This window comes from Leucoraja erinacea, chromosome 40 (assembly GCF_028641065.1).
Source record: "Leucoraja erinacea ecotype New England chromosome 40, Leri_hhj_1, whole genome shotgun sequence".
Taxonomy (NCBI): Eukaryota; Metazoa; Chordata; class Chondrichthyes; order Rajiformes; family Rajidae; genus Leucoraja; species Leucoraja erinaceus.
Window position 1 is genome coordinate 6,279,599 of NC_073416.1, and position 13,583 is coordinate 6,293,181.

General features: G+C 39.5%; 1 protein-coding gene across 2 annotated transcripts; it reads right to left on the reverse strand.

Moving 5' to 3' along the window:
• Positions 1-1,076: 1,076 nt before the first annotated feature.
• zc3h10 (zinc finger CCCH-type containing 10) lies at positions 1,077-13,563 on the reverse strand. Of its 2 annotated transcripts, XM_055664453.1 has the most exons (3): positions 13,293-13,563; positions 10,891-10,935; positions 1,077-5,924 (listed from the first exon to the last, which is right to left on the reverse strand). In XM_055664453.1, the coding sequence occupies exon 3, from the start codon at positions 5,875-5,877 to the stop codon at positions 4,681-4,683; it is 1,197 nt and encodes a 398-aa protein (XP_055520428.1). In that variant the 5' UTR covers positions 5,878-5,924; positions 10,891-10,935; positions 13,293-13,563; the 3' UTR covers positions 1,077-4,680. The 2 variants fall into 2 exon arrangements, with proteins under 2 accessions (XP_055520428.1, XP_055520429.1); XM_055664454.1 differs by lacking the exon at positions 10,891-10,935.
• Positions 13,564-13,583: the final 20 nt, after the last annotated feature.

Consider the following 13,583-nt stretch of genomic DNA (forward strand, 5'->3'; position numbering starts at 1 on the left):
AAAGAAAGACGCAGTTGGATGAAGTATAAAATTGAGGTAGCTTTGGAAGTCACTAGGCTTACAGTAATCAACTGACAATCATTCACCAGATTTGAGATACAGATGCATTAAGGATGAAGTGTATTAAAGTAAGCAGCATGTGAATGAAGGTTAAAAGCAAATTTATTGATTGATTAATTTCTGTAATACAAGTAGGAACAGGAAAAAAACCCAGAAAGATCGGGGCAGAGTATGAATGGAAGAACATTAATTGGGTGATAGTAAAAAATCTGGCACAACGAGAATCCATGTGGACTCTCCTGGTAACTTCTACTATTTGGAAGAAATGTGGAAAATTCAGCCAGAAAGAGGAAAGTGGGGGTGGAAAAAGATTGCAGTCACTGACCAAGGAAGTGAATCGATTACCAAAAAGCTATCCAGGTCTTCTTTTTAAACATTGAGGATCACAATAGTGAGGAGGTCTTTTGAGATTAAGTTATCGAATGAACGACTGCAGGTGCCAACATTAGAGCATCGTTCACCAAGGCTGAGGTATATCACACCTTCTGCAGAAATTTGTAAAGCAAATCTTGTGTAAAAAGCATGACATTAATTTGAAAATCTCAAGTGAATTTTTACTGTAATTTGTTCTGTAATATTAAACACTTCCGCCTTGGCTCAGGTGCTTAAGTACAGCAATTAGAAACCTTTGTTATAAATATTGTTATTATTAAGGGAGTAAAGTTGAGTATTTCATGAGCAGATATGAAGGCAAAGCATAGTTAAGTGTACGTGATGCACCGTAGATTTTGAAAGACATTCTTTCATCTGACTGATATTTCTTTTGAACATTACCATGAGAGCTGCGGTTTTTGTTGCCATGCAAGGTTATTTTGCTTCAAATTGTATATCAATTACTCAGAAATATTTATGTCGTTGGTCTTTTTATTCCAGCATTGTCTAGGTCAGGAAATGGTTGGTTCATAATGACCATTTAGAAAAATAATTCTTTCATTTTACACACAGGAATAAATAAATCATTCGAGCAACCAAGTAAATAGTTTTAACAGCAAATTAGCTTAATAGGCAATGCTGAATTTTTTTTTTTAATGTGATAAATCACATTTTTATTCAGTGCATCAACCTTTACCAAATTATCAGTGAACCTCATGTAACAGTAAGTTTCAATAATTATACAAATATCAGCCGTTATTAATTCTTGTCCCAAGCAGGCATTTACGAAGGACAAAATAAAGTTGTCACCATTGGAGACAAAAATTATTTTATAAAAATGTAGCTCAATTGTTTTTCATAGACAGAATATTAAATTAAACAAATAATTAGAGAAAAAAAATTGGACAGAATTCAACCTGCCAGGAATCAAAAAATCAAATTTACAAATATGATACATAATAAGAAAATTCTTAATCTAAGCAAATGGTTTTACATTTCAGTTTTTTCTGACTGTACAATTTTCTGACAATTTATCAGTACTGGTTTCGCGATTCCTGTTTTATGCAAATATGTCATATTCAAACCCATTATATCCAACAGACTTCTACGGTACATTGAATATTTTTGCAGCTCTATGAAAGGCCACATTTGGAATATGGCGTGCAGGTCTGGTACCCCATTACAGGAAGATGTGGAGGCTTTGGAAAGGGTGTAGAAGAGGGTTACCAGGATTCTACCTGAATTAGAGGATATTAGCTGTAAGGAGAGGTTGGACAAAACTAGATTATTTTCTCTAGAACGTCAGAGGCTGAGGGGAGATCTGATAATCTCTAACCTTAGGAGAGACCGTCAGAACCTTTTCTCCCTCCAGGGTGAAAATGTCAAATACTGGGGGCTTAGCTACAAGGTCAGAGGGGGGAAAGTTTAAAGGAGATGTGTGGGGTAAGTTTTTGTGTGGGGTGCACTGCCAGGGGTGTTAGTGGAAGCAGAAACAATAGTGGCTTTTTAAATGGTTTTTAGATAGGCACATGAATTTGCTGAGAATGGAGGGAGGATTAGTTTAATTTGGCACAGACACCGTGTCCCAAGGGGCCTGTTGCTGTTCTGTCTATGTTCCAATACTCTTAATTCCTCATATATGTCAATCATATATCTGACAGACTAGTTTGAAAAGTCCTTAAAAATAGTGCATCATCTAGCATTTGCACTATTTTAACTGTTGCTGTTACCATTACTTGGTGATATTATTAGTTTACAGTAAAGTCCACCTTATGCTTAAATGAAACAAACTGGGTCAGCCTCTTGGTTTTGAATGTTTTACAACTATATAGACAATATTGTACTTGAGCTAATTTCAGTCAAGGGAATCCTGGAGGTTTGCAATGGTAGCATAGGGAAATGTTGCGGAAGGTTGCCCAGAGATTCCCTCCACTCCACCACTCCCTTCATTACCTTAATGTAAATTGTAGCACAGCAGCTGAAGAGCTATTACAAATATCTAGTAGCATAACAATGGAAACACTGCAAATAATACATTTGATCATTTAAGTGTCTTTCAATTGTGCAAGATTAGTTCATTGGTTCTAATTTCCAGACCTCAAGAACGTGACGAGCATCATTTGAAATGAAAGCTACTCTATACAAGTTGGAGACAAGGTTAACTAAAAAGCAACAATTGAGGATAAATCCCCCCCAATAACTAGCTGATGAAACAGCTATGTAACTAACCTTTGGGTTCAATGTCACAGCTACTCCTTGAAAAATAGTCAAGGAGCACTGAAATTGAACTGCTGCAGTCACATCAGGAGTGTCAACAGTGAATAACTAAAAGCCATATACACTGTTAACTAATTGGTAGGTAATTTTGGCACGGTTCAGGAAAATGAATCATCTGGTCACGTGGGTCAGAACATTGAACGCAAAGTCCCAATAGATTCTATCTTAATCTACGGATTTCCAGCAGTTAATCAAAGTTAAAGAAAAAAAAGATAAACTGTGTTCAAAATGGCTTTAAGGTTCTTATCTGGTTTGAAGCCAAACTAGCCAGGAAAGGCTAGTGCTGCTCTCAGTGGAGCTGGTTACGAGCTTGCTTTGAAAAGGAGAAAGGATTTTCAGTGTGAATGTGCACGTACCCTACCTTGAACAGCTTGGCTCAGCAAATGTCAAAGATAATGTGCAAACACTTCCATTCTGGTCCCAAATGGGACATCTCAAACTGTTTTAGATTAAAATGTTCCACACAGTTCATCAGGCAATTGATACATTTCTTGAACCTGCATACAAATTACAGTATTTTGTTGAAATAGAATGTCCATTTTCACCCAAGGGTCTGAAAAAAGTTTGCATTTCTTGCATTGCTGACCCAAGCTGCATGCAGAAGAACTGTTTTGACAGTTGTTTTTTTTACCGACTTTACTCAACTACCTTTATCCAATTCAATCCTCATTTCCCTTATTGCCTTTTCTGTCACCATCAAGTAAACATGAAGAAATGTGCCTTGCTGAAGCTTGGGTGAATTCACAGCTCAAGAGAAGGGACACCATGCCATCAAACAGCTGCAGGCTAGATGCAGAGTCACATTCCATCTGTGTTTTCTGGACCAAAGATAGACACAAAATGCTGGAGTATCTCAGCGGGACAGGCAGCATCTCTGGAGAGAAGGAATGGCACCTTCTCTCCAGAGATGCTGCCTATCCTGCTGAGTTACTCAAGCATTTTGTGTCTATCTTTTGGTTTAAACCAGCATCTGCAGTTCATTCATATCCATTATGTTTGCTTGACCTCATGCACAGAAGGGCATCCTTCCTGAATGTGGGTGTCCTCCATCCACTTCTATGAAACTGACTCCAGTAAGAATGCCAACCTGTGGACTTTTGTGTTGGACACTGCTATCCATCAGTAAAAAGAGTTCAAATTTCTTTACCTCATATCATTCCTGTAGATGGCAAAGAGCCCATTGTTGTGGATTTGAACAGATTCTTTCATACACTGAGCATCCAGTGCGACAAGAATGACAAAGCTGAAAGTACTTTAGGTTCAGTCAGAAAGAAAATCTTTGCAATGGCTTCCAAGTTAGACACTTTGGTAATGCAATGTATTTTTCTCATGTTGTGAGGATTAAATTGTAATATGTGGATATTAAAGTTTAAAAAGCATTTGTATTCATCAAGGGCCATCTCATCTTCAAAACGTTTCACACAAAGAATTACATTCCGACGTGCAATGGCTACTACCTGGGAAAACACAGAAATTCATTCAGCGCCAGTAACATCCACAAAAATGTTTCAAAGTAATCCTTTTTTGCTCGTTGTTGCTAGAGAAATTTACAATTTCATGTGCTACTAGATTTCAGCTTTGCGTCAAGAAAGCAAACGGTCGAGTGTGGGAGACAAAGGAGAAAAGTAGATCTGAATATTTGCGCAGCATCGCAGCCCAGTGATTTGTTTATTCCAACACATAAACCTTTATACATAAAAAAACGTTTGTGTCATTTGCACTCATTTTAAGTTAAATTAGACAAGGAATTAACAAGAGTTGATGAGCTAAGCATAATAATAGGAGGGGAAAAAACAAATGGTCAGAATATACAATGAATTGGAGAGGAATCGTTTATAGACACAAAAAGAACTAAAGGCTGGGTCAGAATCCTATTTGGCTTTGGCGTGCATATTTATATAACACACGTCATTGGAAGCAACATGGGAACGCTGAATTTCTTCTCTTTATATTTCTTTCTATCAATGCTTTTCAGTGAGGAATTGCCGTTATTCTCATACTCTGTGACGCAATTGGATATGTAACCATTGGAGTGGTGGCATGGCTTATGGTGATTCCTGGCAGTGCTTGTGCAATTGACACTGCCACTGGTGCAACAGAAACAGCCACCGGGGCCATGGATACTGGAGGTGCCATTCCCTGGGCGATGGTCTGGGCCAGTGCAGCAGGGAGGGAAGCAATTTCCGGGTTAAGATGTTGTGCTGTTGGTGCAGCATTGCTAGGCGGTGCAGCAGAAGCAGTTGCCACTAGATCTTGCTGGATGACTGGTCGTGGTTGAAGTGCATGGCTACTCAATGTGGTGTGAGTCTGTGCTATACCATGGTTGTAATTGGTCAGCGTAGCCACAGCTGGTGCTGCCAGTATTTGCTCTGTGGCTGTGGGAGTGGAAGTCAGTGTCACCACCTTGGTTTGGTTGCGGAAATGTGCATTTTGCTCCAAGAGCACCTCATTAGTTGCCATCAAATTCGAGATCTGCTTTTTCAGTTCCTCAACTCGCTTTCGGAGCATCAGATTCTCCTCTTCTAGAAATCGATAGTCCACAGGACGCGAGTTTGAGATGCTAAAATCATAACTTTCAAATCGTAAGCCATCCACTCTTCTCCTCTTTAGAATATGGTCATAGTCAATATAGCGATCAGTCTCATAGAGGTCATCAAATGGGTCGTATCGTCGCACGACAGGAGAGAGCACTTGATCTCGTGCCAATCTCTCCAAAGTTCTATTTTCATACTCGTATTCATCACGTTTTAAGTGCCGAAATTTACATTTAGATCCTCGTTGACAGTCCCCTTTCAGGTAATCTCGGCAGATTGGAACCTCGCCTTTTTTAAAAGAAAGGTCAGAAGGTGAAAGGCCAAGACCCATGGCCACCGTAAGGCGTAGACGTTGGGGAAGCTCTCCTGATTTTTTGTAATGTTCCTCATCTTCCTTTGTCCCATGAATAAACTTGCAGTTGATACGAGTGCACTCCTTGTTCTGATAATCATGGCAAAAGACAAACTCATTTTTTTTAACACCCAAGTCGGACACCTCGTTAATGTCGGGGTGGTAGAACTTGCAGCGCTTGCCACGTTTGCAGACATTGCGCAGGAAGTCACGGCAAATATCATCTGAGCTGTGGCCAGCCTCGTCATTACCTCTGTTAAATAAATTATCTTTATCCGGCATCTTCACAGACTATTATTGTGCTTCTCAGCAACTGTATAGAAAAACATCTGAAAAAGAAAATCAAGGTACGTCTTTACAGAGAAGGAGGAAGTCACCCACAAAGCAAGTGTCACTTGAACCACTGCATTTTGAGCTCAGCAAGCTGAACGACATTTGCGTGGGAAAAATAAAGGCTTCTAATTGTGTATGTCTGGTGCCAGCATCAAATATTATTACAAAATTAGTTGTAGAAGTTAAATACACTTCCCTTCGATTTGTCTACTCTAGATATTTGGGTAAACAGGTCCCATTGTAGCAGTGACACAATTTACTTCCCCAATAATTGGTTAATTTATTTTAGTAAATTATAGATTTTATTTTTGCAGCTACTTATGCCCATTAAGATTTTGTTTAAAATTTGCCATACTTATTTCATTTTGAACAACACAACTAAAAAAAGGTGTGTGTGTGTGTGTGTGTGCGCGTCTGTGCGTCCCCCCTCCCCCCACTTGTGGGTGCCCGTGTCCCCAACGCTCCCACATACTGCCTTGATAAGAGTTTTACGAGAAAATGTTTGCATCTTCAGCCAGCAAATATTTCCTGCCGTTATGGTCGCAGGGCTAAATATGATGCTAAGCTTACATAATTAATTAAAGATGAGGCCAACTTGTACTGATTTTAATTGCAGTTGTCCTTAGCCCAAAGTAAAGGGGAAACATAGCCGGAGTTCCCCTTTCTGATTTCAACTCAGTTATTTCTGCTGGGAAATACACAACTGTACACTGAAGATATTTTCCAGTACATTATTTCCATTTTAATACTTGAAATTTCACATGACTCCAGAAGCCAATCAAAACAAAATAGCCAATAGAGCGCAGAGCAAGCTTGCTTAAATCGCAATTTGATAATGACCGGATAATTTATTATAGCGAGACAGGTTAATTGATAAATATTAACTACAATTGCAAGGAATTACAATGCCTGACAATAGTTAACACAACTTGGAAGAGGACTTTGGCACCCAACCAACAGGCAAGTGGAAGCAGTATCGGGACATTCCCTCCTTCTCTTTTCTGGGAGCTCTTTCCATCCAGTCGACTCCAACACAGCAAGATGTGGAGTACAGCATCATTAGATGTCAACATTAGGCCATAACTACCATGCCTCAAGATCACTGCAGTCTGCCAAGACAGCAAGAGATGCAGGGAGCAAGCAGTCTGATTGCTTTCCAATATTGTTTAAGGGTCCCTATTTAAAGTAATCTGTGGTCTCTGATTTACCAATAGATCTTGGCAGAAAATTTCACATCATAATCATGCCCTATGTAAAATTGTATTTCATGATTGTTTATTTATGCTCTCATTGTTATCTCGCTGAGCAGTAGATAATCATATTTTAGCTTAATCGTAATCCCCCATGATTCTGAAAACCTCCAAGGTTGTCCTTTGTCCTTCTATATTCTATCAGAAGGCTAGCATCCCAAATCCCCTTTTTTATTTAAAGAAGAGACAAATTGATAAAAAGGACTTATTTCAGAGATTATTTGCACAATTATCAAGGGTTGAAAGGTTTGAGATGTGGAGTTGAAACCTTTGTGTTCACTCAAGAGGGGCGAGATATTCTGAAGTGGCTGGAAGTGTGGATTTCTATAAAACGTTGAGCAAGATCTACCTCCCTTATCTGTACTTCTGTCCAAATGAATTGCAAGGAACCTTCCCAGAAGCCTTTGCTGCTGTTCCCTTCCTGATGAACAAGCCTGCTACATCGGATCCTGACACAGAGCAGTCATTAAGACTTACAGTATTTTCAGAAATAATTGAGAAGTTGCTGCAGAATTCTGCATTCATTTCTGTACAAATAAACAGTACAACAGCATACAAGATCAAAAACATTGGCAATTAAAAGCAGTTGCTTGAAAAGCACAACTTGTCAGTGACAAACTGCCTGTGCACACTGCTGACTTCTATGGCAAGTTTAAACTTACCACTTCTGGATTTGCCACTGGCAACTTGTCACCACTGGCAAGACGAACATTTACTACCCATCCTTAATAGACCCCAACAAGGTGGAGGCGAGTCACCTTCCAAACTTCTACAGTCCTTCCAGTGGATACAAGCCCACAATATTTAGGGTAGAGAGTTCCAAGGTTTAGACCCAATTAGTTTGAAGGAACTGCAATATATTACCAAGTCAGGATCGCGGATGACTGGAAGGAACCTGCAAACTATGGTGTTCTCATAAGTCTGCTGTCCTTTTGCAGGGGGCGTTGCAGAGGGTGGTCAAATCTGCCCAAACAAATCACAAATAACTGCGTCCCTGCCATTGAGGACATTTACATCAGCAGGTGCAAGAGCAGAGCCTCAAACATCATGAAGGACCCCACCCACTGGACTCTTCCCCCCCCCCCCCCCCCCCTCCCCTCATGGAGAAGGCTGCACAGCATAAAGGCCAGGACAACAAGGCTTAAAGTCAGCTTCTTTCCCGAGGCCGTGAGACTTTTAAACTCCCTACCTCACTGACTGAACCCTCACTACCTCAGTGAACTGTCTGCTGCTACTGCTGCTGCTATGGTCATTATTATGCTGCTGTCTTTTAACCATGCTGCTTTTTACCTTTTACTATTTATTCACAGGCTCATTATTATTTGGATTTTATTGTGGAAGGTTTTATATAAGTTAGAATTCATTGATGTCTTTACTGCACTTTATTGATGTCTTACTGCACTATTACGCTGCTCGAACCCGAGTACAAATTTCGTTCATGATTCATGTGGAAGCATGTTTTTATCGAATGATAATAAATAAATCTTAAATCTTAAAATCTTTTCCATTTTGGTGATATAGGTCATGGGTTTATAAGGTGTTGCCCAAAACTCCAAAATGGCGAGGCCCTTAGCAGCAGGACAGTGCACTAGGTAATGGTGTCATGATGGCAATATGGGCTGATCTGCCTTCCTTGCTTGTTCTATTGTCTAAATACTGTGCATTACAGGAAGCCTTCGCACACAATACAAATAAGCATTCTTTCAGAATTTGGAGCCATTGATCAATGAAGAAAGGCAGCAGCTGGTTAAACCACACATCCAGGCTTAGCTGACTGTCAAAACTGTCAAGAACCAAAATCTCTTGAATGTCACTAACATTCAGAGACATTCAAGAGCTAGAAAAATAAATGAAACCATATTTGAATATCAAAACACTTAACAAACTTGATTAATTAAAAATAAATTACACTTTAGCTTTTACTGCCTCTGTCTCTCACAGCCCCATGCTGGAGAATTAATGAATCAACATTATTACAACAATTTTGGGCTCTGCTACTGGATTTCACAAATAGTTCAACATTGGAGTGCAATCGCTGAAGAGAGACCAACATATTCAGGCCTCCAATTCTGCGCCCTCATTCCCCCATTGCAAGACTCATTGTAGCAGAAGTAGAGGGTGTCAGCTTTCAACTTGATGAACAGTAATCCCCGTAAATTTATAAACTCTTGTAGTTTGTTAAAGACAAGTTGTATTGGTAACACTTGCTTGAGATTGGGAACCAACTTGATATCATGCACGTATCTGCTCTAAAGTGTTAATACATGCATATTTTGGAGGAGCAAAGCGAGAAAGAAAATCCAAATTAATATTTGATGTCTTGTGATAAATCAGGTGTGACCTTATCATCATCCTTATGGTTCACAATCAGCGAAAGATCCAAAAGAAGTCTTTAAAATAAAGCTTTCCCCATGAACAAATGAAATGCATAAACCTGACAATAACTGTCCTAAATTTTGCACTTCAGAGAACAAAACCTCCTTAATCAGGTTCAACTACATCCAATCAAAAGTGATTTCTAAAAAGTGCATATCATTAATTAATTAAGACATCACCCACCATAAACATGACCTGAGCAAACCTGCCTCTCTGCCCAAGGTAGGGTAGTGAATTTGCAACCTTTGTCTAGTATCCAAACTTCCACATGGCTATTACGATAAAATATCATAATTCAGAAATATGGAAATAACATCATGCTAAGTAACTATTTATCAAATGACTTACTATATTCTGAAATGCCACATAACAAAATATACATTTCTAGCAAGAAAACTGGTCTGAAATTCTGGATAAACAGGAGGGGTCTGAAGACGAAGGGCTCCTCCAGTGGGTTTGAATCCATTGATTAAGAGAGTCAGAAGGTACACAAAAAAGCTGGAGAAACTCAGCGGGTGCAGCAGCATCTATGGAGCGAAGGAAATAGGCAACGTTTTGGGCCAAAACCCTTCTTCAGACAATCATATGGGCCCATCAAGACTCGGGATTGATCCCCAGTCTGTGCCAAGTTATTTGTCCATGACCAGGTAAACAGCAACTGTAGTATAATTGGCCTCAGAAAACCTGGTGAAATCAATTACTGATTGACAGAGTACTAACATGTAGAACTACTGAATGTAGATTCACGCCAGCAAATGCTCCATAAGTCAAGTTTCTGATCTCTTACCAAGCAAAAACCAGGGTCTTCTCAGATTGGAGAGGTGAACAAAATAAAACAGAAAATAAACCACTAGCACATTCCTTCTGGCAATAGTTGCATCATAGGATCTGCCATGGTTTGGGTGTTTATAGTATTTTTGAATACAAGTATCTAATTTAACATACACTTTGAATATGCATTTCCACTGCTGATCTCTACATTTTTCCATATGATTCCTCACAAAGATCAAGCCACCATTTTAGTAGCAAGGAACAAAGGACAGGAATGAGCAGAGCATTTCACACAGGAACTGCAGCTTTCCCTAAACTGAATTTTAGTTGCCAACTTTAAGCAAAAAGGAAAATGTCTCTCACTATAAGATATAAGACACAGACAGTAATGTTGCAGGTTTAAAGTCTAATACTATAATGGGTAGTAGCGTCTCCAGAATGGAGGCATTATACATCCACCTTCCTATCCCTGAATATTACTTGGCTGGACTGTTAGAAATGTGCAGGTTTGACTATAATATTGTTCACAGACAAAAACCCTAATGCTATGAACTGCTCAACTCACCCATGAAGAAAGTCTCCTTTGTTGGGACACTGAAGTTTCCCGCACCTATGGAACAGTACATCCAGATAAGTTACTGTTTTCAGGATAGGGTTGACATAAAAGGATAGTTTTGGGAAGAGATTGTCAAGGATGGGATTGACCTCTTTGGACAGAGGAAGCGTCAAGATGTATAACCAGTTACGCCCAGACAGGAAGGACCAATTTTCTTTGCAAGAATAATAACCAGGTGACATAAATTCAAGATAATGTGCAGAAGGATTAGAAGGGAATGGAGTATTTTTCTGCATTCAAATTGCTGACAGTCTATAACACACTATCTGAAAGGGTGACAGAGGCAGAAAGCCTCATGTTTAAAATGTACATGTAAGAGCCACACAAATTGCCACCGTCTACAAGGGGCACAAACTGAAGTCAGATTAAATTATAGTTTGTTTGTGTGGTTACTGGCAAGGAGAGGATAAGCGACATCACCTCTTTCTATGCCACCATCTTCTACAATTCTATATGGAGAGGGGAAGGGGGGGGGGGGAAGGGAAAATAACTGGTTAAAAAACATTACAAATATGTATCATGGTTATGATATTATTCCATTATTAATTTCACGATGTAAATTAAGGATTCATCTCTTTTTTCACAAGCATCTAATCTGCTTTAGAGCTATTCTATCAAGGTGATGCACAGAGATTATGAATTATTTTATGTAACAGAGAAATTATATGGATTTGTTCATCTCAAATGCCTAAAATAAATGGTTATTACCTGCCTCACTGCCAACATTTCTCAAAGTCCAAAATAAAAACAGAAAATGCTGCAATGCTTTGTCGGCTATGAAGTGTCTACAACTTGAAACATTAATTTAATTTCTCCTTCCACAGCCAATAACTGACTTGCTGAGTGGCTCCAGCATATTTCCAACATCTGCAGTTTAATTTCTTTCCTTAATTTTACCTTTTGCTTTCATACATTCTGCTCCTTTGAGCTTAGCATACTTTTACATCACAGACACATCCCAATGGTGAAATCCATAACTATAAATAAGGGTTTTCGGCCCGAAACGTTGCCTATTTCCTTCGCTCCATAGTTGCTGCTGCACCCGCTGAGTTTCTCCAGCATTTTTGTGTACCTACTATAAATACCCATGTTGGTAGAGGCAATTATGATAGTAGCATTTAAGAGGTTTTTAGATGGGAATATGTATATGCTGGGAATGGAGGGATATGGATCTTTTGCAAGCAGAAGAGAGCTGTTCTTGGCATCATGTTTGGTATGGACATTGTGGGCTAAAAGGCCCATTTCAATGCTGTATTGTTCTATGTTCGATCAAAGAATGGAGCGACTGGGCTTGTATTCACTGGAATTTAGAAGGATGAGAGGATATCTTATATAAAATTAAGGGATTGGACACACTAGATGCAGGAAACATGTTTCTGGTGTTGGGGGAGTTCAGAACCAGGGGCCACAGTTTAAGAATAAGGGGTAGGCCATTTAGAACTGAGATGAGGAAAAACATTTTCACACAGAGTTGTGAATTTGTGGAATTCTCTGCCTCAGAGAATCACTGGATGTATTCAAAAGAGCTAGACAGAGCTCTTAGGGCGAGCGGAATCAAGGGGCATGGGGAGGAGGCAGGAACGGGGCATTAATTGGGGATGATCAGCCATGATCACATTGAATGGCAGTGCAGGCTCGAAGGGCCGAATGGCCTACTCCTGCACCTATTGTCTATGTTTCTATGTTTGTAGATTCTATTATGAAATCGATTTCACCTTACTACCTCTTCTCCCAGTTCCAAAACCTCTCATAACTTGGCTTCAAATCACACTTTGAGCCACCTCATTTAACTCTCTCCGAGAGTCCAGTCTCCTCTCTATTATAGACTAGTCTGGTGAAAGGTCTCGACCCAAAACATCACCTGTTCCTTCTCTCCAGAGATACTGCGTGACCCGCTGAGTTACTCCAGCATTTTGTGTCTATCTCCTCGCTATAAAGTTTATTGGGACATTTTATTATATTAAAAAGGTTTGACATAAATACGAATTAATGTACTAACAAAAAATAAAGCATTTTAACCGCAGTCTTACTCCAACTATTAATAGCAAATATCGAATATTTTGTGACTCTGGAGCAATCCAAGAATTCTTTAAACAATGTTTATTAAGTTTGTTACTATGAATCAAACCGCATAGAGTAACAAACTTGCTAAGGAAGGTTTCGAAGGCTGTTATGGGATTTCTAGGCCTCAGCATTCTGTTGCAGGGAACAACTCCATACGCAAGTAGAACTAAATCCCGACTAAAAATATTTAAATTATAGGCGTCATTAACAGAGTGGATTGGAACAATTACAAAATTGACAGAAACCAGGGACATATTTACAAACACGGTTAAGCTCCTTTTACTCACTCCTCCAAACACAACGAGTACCACACAGGTCCTCCCAGACAAGAGCGACTTAGAGTCAAATAGCTGCACTTGGCTGGAATGCTTAATTTCTCACAATGGGATGATGTATTTCAAGTTAACGTTGTTCAATTGAATATCCTCAAGATATTTTTTTCAAAGTAAACGCCTGAGCATATTGTACTGGAATACACATCGATAACAGATGCCTGCAGCTCCCAACAGCGTCTTCTGCCGTCGCTCTTGCCTCGGAGGACCAGAATGGAAGCTCGTCGTGTTTGGAGGACCAAGTGA

Coding starts and splice junctions, on each gene's coding strand:
- zc3h10 (XM_055664454.1), bottom strand. CDS start 5,877: ATGCCGGATAAAGATAATTTATTTAACAGAGGTAATGACGAGGCTGGC.